Source organism: Anabrus simplex, chromosome 8 (assembly GCF_040414725.1).
Source record: "Anabrus simplex isolate iqAnaSimp1 chromosome 8, ASM4041472v1, whole genome shotgun sequence".
Lineage (NCBI taxonomy): Eukaryota > Metazoa > Arthropoda > Insecta > Orthoptera > Tettigoniidae > Anabrus > Anabrus simplex.
The window spans coordinates 127,008,593-127,027,461 of record NC_090272.1 but is presented as its reverse complement, the minus strand read 5'-3'; the positions used below and the strand labels follow the sequence as shown (position 1 = coordinate 127,027,461).

At 41.7% G+C, this 18,869-nt stretch overlaps 1 protein-coding gene across 1 annotated transcript in view; it reads right to left on the bottom strand.

Moving 5' to 3' along the window:
- Window positions 1-6,051: 6,051 nt before the first annotated feature.
- LOC136879196 (dipeptidase 1) overlaps window positions 6,052-18,869 on the bottom strand; it is a 252,683-nt gene continuing 239,865 nt past the window's right edge. The window contains exons 8-9 of the mRNA XM_067152989.2: window positions 11,482-11,620; window positions 6,052-6,279 (exon numbers count right to left, since the gene is read on the bottom strand). Coding sequence (XP_067009090.2) covers window positions 6,178-6,279; window positions 11,482-11,620 — 241 coding nt within the window. The 3' untranslated portion in view covers window positions 6,052-6,177. The remainder of the gene's footprint in view (window positions 6,280-11,481; window positions 11,621-18,869) is intronic.

Genomic DNA, 18,869 nt, shown 5'->3' with positions numbered 1-18,869 from the left:
GCTCCTGGATTTAATTGTCTATAGTTAATTCCTATGCGCGGGGACTAGATGTTTGTGTTCGTCTGAGTACATTTCTCTTCATATACATACAACACATACCACCCTGATAACAATTATAGAAATACGCATTATTGAATATGTATCTTCACAAAGGGTTAGCGTCAGAAAGGGCAGCCAGTGGTAAAACTGGACCAAATCATTACCATGTGCCAACGTCAATACATTGGGAAAGGAGCCAGTAAGAAGAGGAGTTGAGAAGTGCTAAGGTTGAGAACACATGGCCGTGGTTTGTAAGTTAGGTGCTGTACTGCCTTTCTTGAGGTGTTATAGGAAGAATCCAAAGATAACCGTATCTAAGATGGTAATATGTAGATTCTAATCTGATCCCTCAATTCGATACCTAATTCGTGCCAGATCTGGGAATAAGACTAGTAAAGCGTGGAGCTTATCTACTAATCCACGTTCTAGATTTTGTCCTTAAATAGAGTGTTATCACGTTATTGAGTTTATCCATAAATCTTACTTCAGTGAACAAGCTGAGTGAATTTAATCAAATTATTGGTTTTAAGGAGATTCCGCGCTTCTAGATAGTCAAGAAATCAATTTAAACTTATAACGAGAGTTCTTTATTGTGCATCACCATAATTTACCCCGGATTTCAATACACTATCAAATCTCAAAATATACACGCATTCATGCACTATCATATGGCAGAACATGCACAGAAAACGGGAAAATATGCACTATCAAAATTCAGTTCCTTTCGAAACATTGTACAACAACTACCATAGTTTCTTCAAACTGTCTTGGTTTAAGCTCACCCGTTTGTCCGTCAGCACATTCTTAAACAAAGAAAATGACCTTTCTAAGTCACGAAAAGTGAAACGTGTGTACTTAAATGAAAATATTTGGGACAAACTGAGGTCTTTGCATTTTCACCACAATACGTCATTTATGAGCTTGACGAATTCAAAGTCAGGATTAGAACGGATCATTTTGCTCAGCTTATCTCTAGCTGCCGCAGCTACTTCTCCGTGCGATGATTTCAGATGATGATGTCTTCAATAACTTCTAAAGATTGCCTGCTGCGATAATAAAGACGTGTGACGAGTGCAAGTTCCAGGTAGGAAATTACAGGAGAGGGTTCGGTATTAAATTAAGTATTAAACATTTCTTTATTGCCCACCCTAGTTTACACCTTCGGTTTACAGGCAATAAAGACAACAAAGGCAAACATACAAACATACAAACATATAATATCTATTTTTTTTTTGCTAGTTGTTTTACGTCGCACCGACACAGATAGGTCTTACGGCGACGATGGGACAGGAAAGGTCTCGGAGTGGGAAGGAAGCGACCGTGGCCTTAATTAAGGTACAGCCCCAGCATTTGCCTGGTGTGAAAATGGGAAACCACGGAAAACCATTTTCAGGGCTGCCGACAGTGGGGTTCGAACCTACTATCTCCCGAATAATATATAATATATATTATAACTCTCCTAAAACTATCTAACTACCTCACTAAATCTACTACGATGCTCCTAACAAGGGCGGTTGTCCTGTCCACATGTTAGGGCACCCACTAGGCTACATACACAAACAAAATCTATTCTATTTTTTAACAAAACAAAGCAAACAAAGAAAAGAAAAAACACAAAAACACACTTACTAAATGTACTACGATGCTCCTAACAGGGCGGATGACCTGTCCACATGTTAGGGCACCCACTAGGCTACATAAACCAACAAAATCTATTCTATCTTTCAACAAAACAAAGCAGAGAGAAAAAAGACAAAAAATAAAAAAACACAAAAACACACTTAAACTAATTTGAAGATGCTGCTGAGGCGGATCTCCAGACCATCAACTGCACCTCGCTTCACTAAAACTTAAATTTCTACTCTCTACAACTACCTAACAAAAAGAAAAGACACACCTGGCTGATCGCGGTATCCTTGGTGATGAGGGAACGCCTTCCTGCCGTCATACCGCTCTCAGCCACACCCGCGGGTCAGATATCGTCCCCACCTAAACCTCTATGACAATGTGTTTCCCTCCCCTTCTCAGTCGTCTGTGAGACAGTGAGCCGAGCGGATGTGCTGAGTGGAGCGCGGAGCAATGGGTATCACGTTGACACAATATAGGATAGCGATCGGCAGATGGAACTGTAAAAAGGGACGTAGTATGGAAACAAGGATGGAGTTAAAGGGTGAAAAAAGGAGGATGGTGGCTATGTTACTGGTGGTGGCGGTGGTGATGGTGTTGCTGATAATAGGAGGAGTAGAGATTAATCCCGGCCCAGGTCCAGTAGGTTCCATTGGATGGGAAGAGTACGAGGCGATTAGAGAGATGATAAGAGAGGCTTGTCAGACGGAGCAAATAAAAGAAATGTTCCGAGAGTTATCCAAGGAATTTATGGACCTAAAATTGAGTGTTAAGGAAGATGTAAAAAAGATATTGAAAGAGGAAGGGTGTAATAAAGATGAATTAGACCTATTGAAGCAGAAGGTAAGAAGTCTGGAGTGGGACCTAAGAGAAACGAAGAGAGTAGTCGAGAAGAGTATACAAGAAAGCGTAAGAAAACATATCTTCATATATGGGGTCCAAGAAGAGAAGAGAGAGTCTAAAGTTGAACTAGTGTACAAAGTGGTAGAAGTGATCCAGAACAGGATGAAGATCAACTTCAGTGAAGTTGATATTGGCGATGTGCAGCGTGTGGGGCGAGTGAAAGGAAAGAGACCAATTAGAGTGAAATTATTATCGACACTGATGGCTGACATTGTAATAAGAAATTCGAGTAATCTAAAAGGAGAGAAGGTGTGGATAAAACGGGAGATGGACAGGGAAGCGAGAGAGAAAAACAAAATTCTGAATAGATATATAAGAGAGGCAAGAAAACAAGGTCTTAAGGCATATATTAGAGGGCAGCAGCTGGTCTTTGGAAACGGAAGGTGGAATCGAGTGTGGGGGTTGGGAAGGCTGAAAAAACTTGATGAACACCAACAGCAGCAGAACGTGTCTTTGGAAACAGTGGAAGTAGCAAGGAAGGGCAGTGACGTAGAAAGGAGTGATATTACGGATGTGAGCGAAGTCCACATCACATCAGGTGCAGGAAGTAGGGATGTGCTGAACAGCAGTGCCAGCAACCAGGTGGGCGGAAATGGAGAGTCCTTGAAGAGTCATCACAACACAGAGATGGAGGAAGCAAGTAATGTGCCACAACTGGTGAGGAGTGCAGTGAAAATTGTGAATGAAGGTAACAGTAGACAGGGTAAGGTTGCATCCTCTCCGAGTAAAAAGAACACAGAAAATAAAATGGAAAAAAGACAGACGCTAAATAAGGAAAGATCATTAAGTTTGAAAGATTTATGAGGAAAGAAAAAAGGCGCAGGTATGGAGAAGGGGAAGGAAGACGGGAGAAAAGAGGATGAGGAGGGATCTGGAGAGGACGCACAGGGAAGAGTGACAAGGAGTAGAGGTGGAAGTGGAGAAGCACAGATGCAGAGAGTGGGAGGGAATAAATAACTAGATGTGGCGACTGGGTTGTGGAATATTGAGGGGTTGATGGGGAAGATAGGGAATAAAGAATTGGAGAAAATAGTAAAGGAGTATGAGATTATTGCCCTAGTAGAGACGTGGTTAGGGAAAGGAATAGAAATTGAATGGAATGGGTATAGAGTAGTCAACGTGATAAAGAAAAAAAGGGGGAAAATGGGAAGAAACCCGGGCGGGATAACAGTTTTAATAAAAAATGAGATAGTAGAGAGAGTAGAGAGAATACAGAATGAGGTAGAAGGGGTGGTGTGGCTGAGAATTAAAATGGGAAATGATGCGAAGGAGGCAATTTGCCTGGCTCTATTATACAACCCTCCCCTTCTTTGTGTGACGAATCGCGGACGTGGAAACCGGACCGTCCAGCGATTCGTCACGTTCTTATCTATTGTCCCGCCTACTAATGTAATCTGGTCGTCTTCTTACACATTGCCTCTCCCATCTTGAACCTCCATTTTCTTTATGTACGGACATGTTTGTTTATCTCACTTTAGGATGGGTCGGTCTTACCCCAGCCTTCTCCTTATATTCCCCACTCCCTCTCTAATTCTCATCTTTTCGTGAGAGGGTTCGGTACAAAACCAAGGTTTGTTAGTTGCTTTCTCATTAACGCCGTGTCACAGAAGTTTGATACATGTTTTGTTTTGTTCGTCTAACATAGACGAAAAAACGAGCCGTCAATGAGCAACGCACAATTTAACGTTAAATTTATAGCAATATATAACTGGTACACCTTATTCCTAGGAATTACAGAGATCGGCGTGTTGGACTTCCGGCTTACGTCAATGTTTACTCAAGCAACAGATAAGAAACTGCTACGTTAACTGGATTGTAGGAGCTCTGCCGTATGTACTAACTTTGGTTGTAATAGGCCTATAGAATGCCAGAAATACACTCTCCGTCTCTCAGTGATAGATATACTGTATAACGTCAAAAATGATCCAAATTCTGCACACAGATATTCATAAAAGACATTATCATGCAAGTTAAGAATATATAGGCCCTATGCGCCTAAGTCAAAAGAAAAATCATATAATCCAATATAAATGTCCTATTATTCGCTATTAAATCCAAAATTTACAAAATATGCATTATGCATAAATTTTCTCCTAAAAAGGCCGAACCATGCAAACGTGCAGGGAAAAACGAACGGTTATTTGGAATCGTTAAACCATAAAACGAATATTTGCAAAGTTTGAGAACTGTAACCAGCTTATTTAAAAACATGCATAAGCATGGAAATCCGGGCTCTGGTGATTAGCTATCAACCCGGGTTGGATCTCGGCTCTGCCACGAAATTTAAAACGTGGTACGAGGACTAGAACGGCGTCCATTCAGCCTCGAGAAGAGAGAGAGAGAGAGAGAGAGAGAGAGAGAGAGAGAGAGAGAGAGAGAGAGAAAGAGGGGAGGGTCAATTCCCACCTCGGCCATCCTCGAAGTGGTTTTTCATCGTTTCCCACTTCTCCAGGCAGATACCGAACGTAACGCCACGGCCGCTTCCTTGCCTATCCCTTCCAATCTTCAGCCTAGCAGGTGAGGCCGCCTGGGTGAGGTACTGCTACTCCTTCCCAGTTGTATCCCCGACCTAAAAACTCACTCTCCAGAAAAGTGCCCTTGAAGTGGTAGAGGTGGGATCGCTCGCTGAGTCCGAGTAAAAAGCCAATCCTGGACGTTAAATGAATTAAGAATGGGAAAGAAAGAAAGAAAGAAAGAAAGAAAGAAAGAAAGAAAGAATAGTGTTTCAAATCGTTCACTTAAATTACATACGATCTTCTGCATTCTTTATCACCATACTCCAAGTCAGGTACAAGTAAATGTAATTTAAGGCTTATTTATTCAACTAATCTACCTACAAAAATTAAAACTTTATCTTTGTTAGGAACTCAAGATCAAGATTATTATTATTATTATTATTATTATTATTATTATTATTATTATTATTATTATTATTATTATTATTATTATTATTATTAAAGATGTGAAAAATGGATGATGAACCTTCAGTTCCTTACGCTAAAGAGTTCCGTCCGAAATTCTTCTCACTGTGTCCTAAATCTTCTGTACATGACAGTAATTTGTTCCCTTGGAAATGAGAGGTTCATAAAATAATGAAAACTTTAGAGGACATGGACATTCTTTGAAAATATCTTTATTTATTCACAAATAGAAAATATAACAAACATTTTGATATAATACAGGTGAATATTAATGTAGACAGTACATTGTCACTTGGACTTTCTTCGTGAAGACTACAAAGAGTATGTCAACTGGCAGCTATCCGGCTTCTAAATAGTCCTCTTGACGGAAAAATGTTCGATCAGAAATGTGATTTCAAGAGTTTTAAAATGTTCATCAATAAGTTGCAGAAATTTTATCTGTTACTCACCTTGGTCCCTCACTTAGCGAGATGTAGGCCTAATTTATTTTGAAATAAAGGTGGTCTACGTTTACCATTATTTCAAACATCATAATTCGAGAAAGTAAAATAATTTGGTTTGTACGAGTGTCCATAGCTCACCACTATCTGAAGAGAATTACGTGATATTCATTGAGATTTCTTGGACACATTATTCAGCACATGTGTCGGATCATTAGATATACTCCAAGCGAACAACAAGCAAGTGATCAAGACCCGAGATACATGCAGTCTGTGTGGCCTTCAAGGTAGTTGACAGGAATGAGCTCTTCGACTGGCATTACAGCCGCTAGGCGCCACTTCTCACGGACCTGAAACACAACATTTAGTACTGCAAAACATATCACCACCACCATCACTAAAATACATTGTTCTTACATGGATATTACAAGTGTATTCTGTAAGGTTAGAAGGCAAATTACACCAGTGGAAATGGAAAGTGTTACACCATGAAGACCTTATGTAATGTAAAAAAAAATCTTATATGTGATTCCTATGCCAAGAAGGGATTCTGATTACAATTTCACTGTTAGGCAAGCACTTTTGTAGTAACACCACAGTCATTTACACAAGCTGAAGCTGGTGTGAATAAGTGATGCTACTACAGTGATGTTAATAATAATAATAATGTTATTTGTTTTACGTCCCACTAACTACTCTTTTAAGGTTTTCGGAGACGCCGAGGTGCCGGAATTTAGTCCCGCAGGAGTTCTTTTACGTGCCAGTAAATCTACCGACACAAGGCTGACGTATTTGAGCACCTTCAAATACCACCGGACTGAGCCAGGATCGAACTTGCCAAGTTGGGGTCAGAAGGCCAGCGCCTTAGCCGTCTGAGCCACTCAGTCCGGCAACAGTGATGTTTTCCAGTAGACTGAATATTACAGCATGCCCAGACGTCGTACACAACTAAACTGTGATTTTAATCAACTGGCCCGTGTAAACCTGTACGTTTGATGAGTAATACCTTTGTAGCTTTGTGTGCACAAGAAACCGAAACGCCCTACTTGTGCTAATTTTGTGAGTTATTCATTCGGTGACCGTTGAAGATTCTCACCAATGTCACCTAGCTTTTCTTCTGTTAAATCTGTTCGTGTGCGCGCATGTTTCCTTATTGAACATTGAGCCAGTGGTTTCAAATTTATTTACAATTACGTGAATCTATGCTCTTGAAAGTGGTACATCACTAGGCAATTGCTGAACAAATGCATCGCTTACCTGTCGAGCCGACTCGAACTTAACATAACTTTTAGCTACAAAAGTACGGTGTTGCAATGGCAACTGCCTCACCATGTTAATAGCCGAGATTCAAACTGACTATTGATGCTATGTTGAACACGTGCACACTCCTTGCAAAGTCAACAAAAACCGCGCGCCTTCCGTACAGCTGCTTATACTGCTAATAATGAGAGTTGGTGTCTGACATTTCTTAGAGGGAGGTCCGTTTACTGCCTGCCGAGGCGGGATAAAGGGAGTGGCTGTGTGGTTGCCATGGAAACGAGGGTGGGGCGACTGCGGTTGCCATGGAGATAAAACTTCAGGGCAGCTCGTCTTGCTGGGAGTTGCCAAACCTGTCACTGTCACTGATAAGAACCTGATTGTTTGTATAAGAGTGATCGCAAATGGGACGACACCGCCTGGCCAGGTAGTCTACAACAGATCACAGCGGTCAGAATGAAGGAGGGAACAAGTGAGCCGGAAGCGAGGGGTAAGAGTATGTAGAAAGGAATGCTGGAATGTGGCAACATCGTGAAATGGCACGTGCAGTGCTCCTCCCTCCAACCTTACCTGTCAGACGCCAACTTTAGTTAAATCTAGTATAGGTCTGGGAGAGTGAAAACACCTCTGGACGGTGTGCGTTTATAAGAGAGACCCTGTATATCCAAGGAAGACACAGCGCTCAGTTTCGTGTGGATGTCGGATATGTTTGATTCGAGAGAGTATCGTTTTAGATATTCAATATCAAACTGACACAGTCAGGTTCCCAGCAAAGTTCGGTTAGGAGAGGGCTAGATATCTAGCTGTCGTCTTAGTTAGCATTTACAAGGTGTTGTTGCCTTAGTCCTTACAAGATATGAAAATGGGAAAGTGTTGATAACATCTTCAAGGGTTTTGATGTTCCAGTGTTTCCCATGAAATCACCGCTCAGATCATCACACCTCCACCACCAGTAATGTCTCCACTCGACTGTGCAACCACGTGCCATGGCGTTCTATCAAAGTAGGAGCGCATGCGAGCCAGGAATCTGGAATCACTGGACTAGGCAACCTTTTTCCAATCATTCACAGTCCAGTGGCAATGATTTTGTGCCCACATTAGGCCCTTCCTTCAGTGGAGTGCAGTCAGCATTGGTGTATTACTGGGTCGTCGACTCAACAGTCCCCTGCGCAGCAGTATTCGAAGAACTGTGTGCTGGGATACATTGGTCTGGTCATCATCGTTGTACCTGTTGGCGATATCTCTAACTACGACCCGACTGTCACTCTAAACAGTGTGCGACAGCCTCCGCTGGCCTCTGACAAGCAGTGAGTCGCTGTCTACACACGGCTGGACGATGCGTCCTTGTTTTCCTATCGTTGCACCACTTTCGATACGTGCTCACAACATCGCCGCGAGAGCAGCTCACAAGCCGCGCCGTTCCAGGGATGCTGGTACCAAGGAGCCGTGTCATCACAATTTACCCTCATTAAATGCGGAGATATCGGCCGCTTTTCTTATTCTAAAGCCGGATACACTACTAACAGCAAACCGGTAGACCTGCCAAATTACATGTTACTCTCCCAGCTCCAGGCGCGCTAACTTTTCCCCGATCGGAATGCAAGACTGGCATCATGGTGTTGAAATCAAATCCAGAATCGGTATAGCAAGAAGTGTGTTTCCGAAATGAAAACATATTGTGTGACCTCCAATTCAAAACTCATCTGTTATCGGTGCTGGTTTATGGTATCGAAGAATGTGCACTAAAGGATTTTCCAATGAAACGACTGCGGACAGGAACTGGCTGAGTAAGAAATGGCATTACTAGTATTACTCATATCTTAGTCACTTTCATATAGTCAAAGCCACAGATGAGATTGAGACAGGTCAATGAAAGTAGTAATTTTGTTCTAGCCCATACCAGAGGACACAGCGTACTGCAGTAGCGGCAATAGCACTTCCCCACCCCCACTTTGTGGAGAAAAAATATTTTATTCCACTTTAGCCGCCTGAAACTGGGAATTACTAAAAATGTATAAATTCTGTTGTCTTTTCAGCTAATTCTTTCTTTTCATTTCTTTTATTATTAAAAAAAATACTTAACGGAAACACGCACAAAATGTCGCTCGTCGTGGCTGACTGAAATGTACAGCGCTACAACAAGTAGTGGAGACCCGCGGAGCAATGTGCAGCATGCTGTGCGATGAAGGGTAGCAGGGGTATATTTTAGCCAAGGACACCCGCTTGTCACGCGCATCCTTCAGTCTGTCAGTCTCACTCAGTAAATACTGTATGTCTGCTCAGTTGTATCCAGTGTCTGTTACTTTCTTCGTGTGTAGATAAATACTAAATTACGTTTTAATTGTATAATCACGCCGTAATTCTATTTAATTGCAATACATGCGTAATGATTGTTCCTTTGGTGAAAGTTTTATTGTATAGACCCTAGTTCTATTATTACTATTATTATTGACATCATAACGAGAATATCAACCTTGAAATGGCAATGGGCAGGACATGTGGCCCGAAGAAGGGATGACAGATGGACCAAGATTGTTCTCGAATGGAGCCCAAGAGATAAACTGAGACCGCGAGGAAGGCCACCGGATCGCCGGGACAAAGACATCCGAAAATCGCCGGAGTTAACTGACAAAACATCGCTCAAGATCGCTGGAAGTGGAGGGGTGTCAATTTTTGTTCTGTACTTAACATCTCTTCAACACGTACTAAACGTGTGTAACACGACCTAATAGGTTGAAAGTTTGTTTCGAAAACTTCGAAATACCTAAGTTTCAGACTTCAAGAGGCCACATCAGTTATTGATAGAACTGGCTGATTGTGATTGTGATTATCATTGCACTAAAGTTTGTAGACTCAACCTTTACAGCCCGGCTCCATGGCTAAATGGTTAGCGAGCTGGCCTTTGGTCACAGGGGTCCCGGGTTAGATTCCCGACAGAGTCGGAAATTTTAACCATAATTGGTTAATTTCTCTGGCATGGGGGCTAGGTGTGTGTGTTGTATTCATTATCATTCCATCCTCATCACGACGCGCAGGTCGCCTACGGGAGTCAATCAAAAGACCTGCATCTGGCGAGCCGAACTTATCCTAGGACACTCCCGGCACTAAAAGTCATACGCCATTTCATATCAACCTTTACATTCGTAAATGTATACAATAAATTCGTCCAGAGAGCATCACAAACTTAGCATTTTATAGCATTTTTCAGTTTTGATATTTACCCGCCCCGCCCACCCGATATTCTTGAACATGGGTACTTTTTGTTATCTATACAGTGCGCGAAACTTTTAGTGATACTTAGGCTTCCCGGTGCTGAATCGGAAGACCTCAGTTATCTTCTAGGTAGGTATTGGCAACCTCTGACACAAAAAATATGAGTCGATTATGCATCGCCGCGAGACATCTGGCGGTATAATTGCAACACTTTAAATACTGTTGTTATTTACACAGCAAAGTCAAAATAAAGGTTAAGCCTGAACATGGGTGAGAAAAATCAAAGTTCATCACAGGAACAATCTAGAACTCCTACACGGAAACGACGGTTTAGAAAATTCATATCGATCGATCATACTACTAATTCAATTTAGATTTCATTTCCATTCAGTTGGCAGTATAACCGGAACCGAGGTAGCTGCCTCCTTACTCATCATCCCCGTAAAACGGATTATTACTAAAAGTTTCGCGGACTGCACATTTTTGGAACCCCCTCCCCCACTTCTAATTCCCAACCGCCGCTACTGGTGTACTATAAGCACTTTTTTTTTTTTTGCTAGTTGCTTTACGTCGCACCGACACAGATAGGTCTTACGGCGACGATGGGATAGGAAAGGCCTAGGAATTGGAAGGAAGCGACTCTGGCCTTAATTAAGGTATAGCCCCAGCATTTGCCTGGTGTGAAAATGGGAAACCACGGAAAACCATCTTCAGGGCTGCCGACAGGGGGGGGGGGGGGTTCGAACCCACTATCTCCCGAATACTGGATACTGGCCGCACTTAAGCGACTGCAGCCATCCAGCTCGGTGCACTTTGTTTCACCAGAAACTAATTTGGGCTCGTAATATTCTTACTGTCACTATTACCAGCCGTCCGCGTTTCCTTGTTAGGTCTCCCGAACTTTAGCAAACATGCAATGGAACATTTCCCATTTTCACACCAGGCAAATGCTGGGGCTGTGCCTTAATTAAGGCCACTGCCTCTTCCTTCCCATTCCTAGGTCTTTCCTATTCCAACGTCGCCATAAGACCTATCCGTGCCGGTGCGACGTAAAGCAAATAAAAAATGGAACATTCACCCACCTGCTCCACTTCCCGGAATACTCTCAGCAGGTTGAGTCCCGCTAACCTTTTAACCTCCTCCTCACTCCATCTCGGATCCTCCATGAGGGTGGCGAACAGGTGTGGGTACTTGGAGACGTCTTCCAGCCCCTGGGGTGTGCTGTAATCATCAAGACAAGGATAAATTAACCTTAGAAATATATAAATACATATATAACTGTTCTATTTTCATATTTTAAAACATCAGAACTAGGTAAGGTTACATTTTAAATTCATCTCTATCAATAATAAATCACTAGCAAACGTCGAAGTATAAGATTATTAAATCACTTCAACTGCAATTTATTTGTGACAAACTGTACAGACGATACACACTGATGCATGGCACAGATGATTTCGATCGGTACAGAACCAAGCAGCTAATTAGGAATTCTAAAAATAAATACATTCGGGAACTGATAAACACTAACAGCCCGAGACGAAAATGGAGTAAATTACGTTAGATATAAGTAAAACCGTAGATCAACATGTACCATGCATATCGCTAGAGGCTTTAAATGATCATTTCACACGTCCAAGAATAGCCTTTACCTCCTTCCCTAAATGTTAACTACTCTTGTTTTAACAGCAGTCTGCGTAGGAGCAATTCTCTTTTAGACATATCATTTCAAATGAAGTTAAAGATGTAATATATACTCTATTAAATCTAATGCCACAGGTAATTATGACATTCACATATCGCTAATTACGAATATCTTTGGAGCTGTTCTGCCAATACTAACTCATACATTTAACTACTGCCTGACGAACGGAGTGTTCCCAGATGTTTGGAAAGATGCACTAATTAGACCCATTTCGAAAGGCTCGAAGTTTTTTTTTTTTCAATTTGCTTTACGTCGAACTGACACAGATAGGTCTTATGGCGACGATGGGATACGAAAGGCCTAGGAGTTGGAAGGAAGCGGCCGTGGCCTTAATTATGGTACAGCCCCGGCATTTGCCTGGCGTGAAAATGGGAAACCACGGAAAACCATCTTCAAGGCTGCCGACAGTGGGACTCGAACCCACTATCTCCCGATTACTGGATACTGGCCGCACTTAAGCGACTGCAGCTATCGAGTTCGGTAGGCTCGAAGTTAGATTCTCCTTCAGATTTAATTAAGGTTCTCATAGAACACAGTCCTCTTTGTTCCCATTACGTATGTAATCACTCGGTCAATACTGATCTGCATATAGGGCTGTCGTCCAGGTGGCAGATTCCCCATCTGTTGTTTCCTATCCTTTCTTTCATGATTTCAAAGAAATTGGAAATTTATTGAACATCTCCCTTGGTAAGTTATTCCAATTCCTAAATGCCCTTCCTATAAACGAATATTTGCCCCAATTTGTCGTCTTGAATTCCAACTTTATCTTCACATTGCGATCTTTCCTACTTTTAAAGACACCACTCACAGTTATTCGTCTACTGATGTCATTCCACGCCATCTCTCCGCTGACAGCTCGGATCATACCACTTAGTCGAGCAGCTCGTCTTCTTTCTCCCAAGTCTTCCCAGCCCAAACTTTTGCAACATTTTTGTAACGCTACTCTTTCGTCGGAAATCACCCAGAACAAATCGAGCTGCTTTTCTTTGGATTTTTTACAGTTCATGAATCAAGTAATCCTGGTGAGGTTCCCATGCACTGGAACCATACTCTTTTATTTTATTTATTTATTCTCCAGATCTACATAATATGTATATGATCCATTTATGTGGAGAAAAAATAACAAATCTTACCTGAACCAGCTCACAAGGAAAAGAAAAATACTGTCACCTGGTAATCAAACAGATTTTAAAATTTTTTTATAAAAAGGCAGTAAGCCAAATAAACATTGCCGCCTGACCCGAGATCAACCATTATTGATAGTCTGTTGTCCGTGGCAGAAAAGTAGTCTGGGAGTATAATAATCAGAAATTAAAACAATAACGCATTGCTGCATATAGATATTAAACAAAAACATATTGCTATGTAGAGTGCGAACTAAACCCATGATACATTGCTGTGGAGAGTGTCTGCACAATGACATATTGCTATGTAGGATACAATAGTGTAAGCAGACGGTATCTGATCATTAAACACGCGGCATGTCTCTTCCGGCCTGGTACATTACTCAGCACAATCTTTTCTGAACACTGACCTTCCTGTATTTTTACTACGTTGCAATCCCAGCTATCTTGTAACCTCCATTGCCGTGTCCTTGAACACTCTTTCTCCTCCCGTTACATTGTTACCTCCACTAACGTGTCGCTGTGCACTTTTTCTCCTTACGTTTCATTACTATTGTCCGATCTTGAATTCCACTGCCTCGCTACGCTTGTTTTCTTTTATCCATACACACTTCACCTCTTACTAATTTAATACTTGATCACTCTTATTTCAACTGCAAATAACACACATCCTCCACTGTTCCCTTTAGCTTCAACAATTTACTTGCTAGTACTGCTTGTTTTTTTTACTTCTTGTTATTACACCTACGTCCAGGTTACTCGTCTTCTCCCACATTTCTTTCAGGCTCAAGCTCCTCCCTTTTACCAAGCCACCTCGTGCTTCTGACTTCTCCCTTTCACTCCGTTTATGTGCACTCGTGACGTCTTGTGGTTCCTCCCCCCCATTCACTCCGTGTTTCTTCCTTTCGTCTCTGGCACCGAACTCCGACCTCAGCTCCTCAATCCTCGCCTTGGACTCCCTCCTCATCTCTTCAACGATAACCTGCATGGCCTCCTCTACTGTGAAGTCTCCTTCTCGTTGCGAGCTCTTTTCTAATGCTCTATTTTCCTTGGTTTTTCCTTTGTTTCCATGCCCGTCTTCATGAACTATACTATCTGTAGTTCGCATTTCCTCCATCCTCTTCCCCATTACCACTTCCTTCTCTTTCTGCTCCATTTCACGTAATTTCGTTACTGTCCAATATTTGGTCCATTGACCATTGGTTACCACTAATAATTGACCGTTGATGTAGGCTCTTAACCCTTGCAATCGAGCCCGGACCAAATGTCTTTTCAGGGTGTTTATATTCTTGATCCCATCCCTTCCCATATCTCTTTTAATCCGAATTGTTGCTCCCTGTACATTATCCGCTCCTCTTAACACTATTTCCGCCATCAGGGTGGAAAACAACTTCACTTTTATCGGTCTGTTGCCCCGTGCTTTACCTACCCTTCCCACATCGTCAATGTCAGCTTCGCTGAAATTGATTTTCATCATTTTTTGGATGACTTCCACCACTTTGTATATAGTCAGTACTTTGTCCTCACTTTTTTCTTCCGGCACCCCATAGATGAATAAACATTTATTCCTGCTTTCTTGCTTACCATCTTCTACTACTGACTTCAACTTTACCATCTCTTCCTCCATCTTCCTTATCTTCGTCTTGAGTGATGTAATTTCTCTCTCGTTGGTTTCCACTTTGGTCATTGTTTCCTCCGTTTTTACTTGTATCCATCGCCTTATATTTTCAAGTTCTTTCACTTGTTCCTTCATCACATTTTTAATCTGTTCAAACGGACAGACCTCTTCTACAACTTCTTTGACCACTTTTCTTATAACCTCCACGTCTTCCCAGTTCATGTTGCCACTGTGAGTCGGACCGGGATTTGCTTCCACACCCCCTATAATTAACAGTACCATAATCACCGCTGCCACCAGTATTGACTCACCCATAATTCTCGTTTCCACTTTACCTCCTTCACTCCAGGCTGTTTCCATCTTCCATCTTCCCTGCCATTTTCCAATAACCACCCGATATTGGTCCACACCAATCATCTTCCTCTTCCCTCCCGTCTTTCTTCCCACTCGCCGCACACACTGCGCTCCCGCTCTACCGGCACTGTCAGCTCCGAACGTCTGCTTCCGTCCGCTGCTTAGGTAAGACTGGAACCATACTCTATTTGTGGTCATACCAGGGACTTATATGCCTCCTTCTGTGCATCTTACTACAACCCCTAAATACCCTCCTAACCATGTGCAGAGATCTGTACACTTTATTTACAATCATATTTATGTAATTACCCCAATGAAGATCTTTCCTTATATTAACACCTAGATACTTACACTGATCCCCAAAAGGAACTTTCACCCCATCAACGCAGTATTTAAAACAGAGATGATTTTTCCTATTTGTGAAACTCACAACCTGTCTTTTAACCCGGTTTATCTCCATACCACTGCCTGATCACAACGTTATCGAGGTCACGTTGCAGTTGCTCACAATCTTGTAACTTATTTATTACTCTATACGGATAACATCATCCGCAAAAAACCTTTTCTCTGATTCCACTTCTTTACTCATATCATATATATATAAAGAAATATAAAGGTCCAATAATACTGCCTTGAGGAATTCCCCTCTTAATTCTTACAGGGTCAGATAAAGCCTCGCCCACTCTGATTCCCTGAGATCTATTTTCTAGAAATGTAGCAACCCATTCAGTCACTCTTTTGTCTAGTCCAATTGCACTCAGTTTTGCCACTAGTCTCCCATGATCCACCCTATCAAATGCTTTAGATAGGTCAATCGCGATACAGTCCATTTGGCCTCCTGAATCCAATATATCTGCTATATCTTGCTGGAATACTACAAGTTGAGCTTCAGTGGAATAACCTTTCCTAAACCCGAACTACCTTCTATCGAATCAGTTATTAATTTCGCAAACATGTCTAATGTAATCAGAAAGAATGTCTTCCCAAAGCTTACGTTACGGAGAAACCCGTAGCAATTTTCTTTAAGTGGGACTATACTAACTTCACACTACAGAACAAGTTAAAATCGAGTGTTGAGTTCAGCGATGTGATTATTCCCAGTTCCCACGAGTAATTTTTGGGGATAGAGAAGGGTTTCTTATGTGCTGGCATTAGACAAAGAGCGATGCGCCACTCGGTGTGATGTCGAGCGCATGTTGTCCTGAGTGACTTGATAAACATGCATACCTCGCCCTTATCTCGAGCGGGCCCGGAGTTAAAAATCTTTTGTTACAGCCCCAGCATTTGTCTGGTGTGAACATGGGAAACCATGGAAAACCTTTATCAGAGCTGCCGACAGTGGGGTTCGAACGCACTATTACCTTATATTTCTCTTTTGCAGTATGTATTTAAACACTTTTAATTTTAAAATTGCTAGGTGTGGTAATTAGGCAAGCGAGCAGTAATCTGTTGGTGACCTCAGGAAGAAAGGTCTGAGAAGTAGTAAAATAGTCATGTATGCTGTGTTTTCAGCCCGAAGGCTGGTTTGATACCTAACAGTTCCGTCATCAGCTGTCATAGATGGCCTAGACATAAAGAAATGAGGAATGAGGTAGTTTCCCATTGCTTTCCTAACTGAGGCCGAAGTTGCTATTACATATCAGTCTGCCAAGCCTACTGAAATGCATCCATCAACTGACCCCACGAGCGACATTTTCACACCATTCAGAACAGGGACTGGCTGCATAAGGAATGTCATTACTAATATCGCTTTCACCTCAGTCACATTCATACTGTCAAAGCCAAGGATGAGACTAAGAATGGTAATGAAAATAACACATTTAATCTAGCCCACACCAGAAGACATTGTGCGCTGTGAACACTAGGCCTCACCAGCAAAGGCAAACCATAGTCATTCAGTGTATATTACTAAGTACGCAGATGTCAATTCCAGACATAGTATTAAAATGGTAAAATATTTGCAAGTCTTAAAGCCTTTGCACAGGAAAATCTAGTTTTTCGAGTAGTATTACAATCAAACCAAAGCCATCTATTTGATATGAAGACAATTTCACATTTGGTTTATTTGCTCATCTTTCAGTATTTTGCATATAAACATCCACTTGGAAATTCATTGCAGTATCTCATCTGCAAATTGGTTTCGGCTCATGTGAGGGATTACAGGACGAAGTGTAAGTTACGTGAAGGGAATATTTGTGAAAATTGCTACCTTTTAAACTTCTCGCCAACGGCCGTAGCCGTGTTGAAACACCGGATCCCGTGAGATTTCTGAAGTTAAGCAACATTGGGCGTGGCCATGATTTGGATGGGTTGCCACGCGCTGTTGGTGGGGGGTAAGGGAATGGAGGAGCGAAAAGTAACTGGCCACCTTACCGCACGTAAACTACGGCTCAGGCACACCTCTGCGGAGGTTTGGACCTGCGTTCGGGAAGAATACACCCTTACCTTACTTTAAACTTCTCCATCAGAATGAACCGAAAATAGAAGGTAATACAAAATTCAGTACACAGTTTACACCAGGCGAATTACGGACGATAATGAAAATGAAAGTATCTGCGAAAACAAAAATTACCTTTTATATTTTGGAACAACAATAAAGCAACAGTACTCTGTAAGTTCCCTGAAAATTAATAATTCCCTGAAAAGTCACACCGCAAAAGCGGTATAGAAAATACTTAAACGGCTGATCTTCGACTCGTGATCCGTTACGTAGATTAAGATATATCAGATCGGTTCATAATTTTGCCATAATTATTTCAACATTATTTTCCTTTCTAAGTGCGATTCTTGGTTCTGTTTACACTTACAACATGAGTTATGATCTAAGGATTGGAAATGAGCGAATAATCGAAGTTATATGATCCTCTTTGAAATAAAGAGTCGCCTCGGTGAGTGACATTTTTATTTCAAACAGTTTGTCTTGAATTTAATTCAGGAATTTTAAAGTAATTTGAACGATCTTTTTGAACTCAATTACAGTATGTCATAAACTAATCTATATTGTTTTGGCTGTAATGTGTTGTTTTTCTTCAGATTTCTAATGAAAGTTTAGGATTCTTCGTAAAATTAAATAATTAACTAACAATACCGTATACAGAAACTGAAACAGTAGAATCCCGCGTAGCCAACCTTTACTCTTTTTTATTCTTTTGCTATTTTGCTTTACGTCGCAACGACACAGATATGTCTTATGGCGACGATGGGACAGGAAAGGCCTAGGAATTGGAAGGAAGCGGCCGTGGCCTTCATTAAGGTACAGCCCCGGTATTTGCCTGGTGTGAAAATGGGAAACCACCGAAAACCATCTTCAGGGCTGCCGACAGTGGGGCTCGAACCCACTACCTCCCGATTACTGGATACTGGCCGCACTTAAGCGACTGCAGCTATCGAGCTCGGTACCTTCACACTTATCGGACATCTTGTTTTATCCGATCTAACTTGAAAATCGCGGAAAATTTTATGTAGTGAGGAGCCAGAGAAACATTTCTGACAATGAAGAATTTGGCAAACAACACAAGAACATTATGTTGCCTTTGAAAGAAATCTCTGGATGTGCATGCGACCTCAGAGTGTAGGTTGCCCTTGATGACCAGTTGAAGTGAGTGATGAAGATATTATAGGCGTTGTTGAGAACGTGAAAAAAAAGGAAGAGAGAGAAAACGAAGCCGA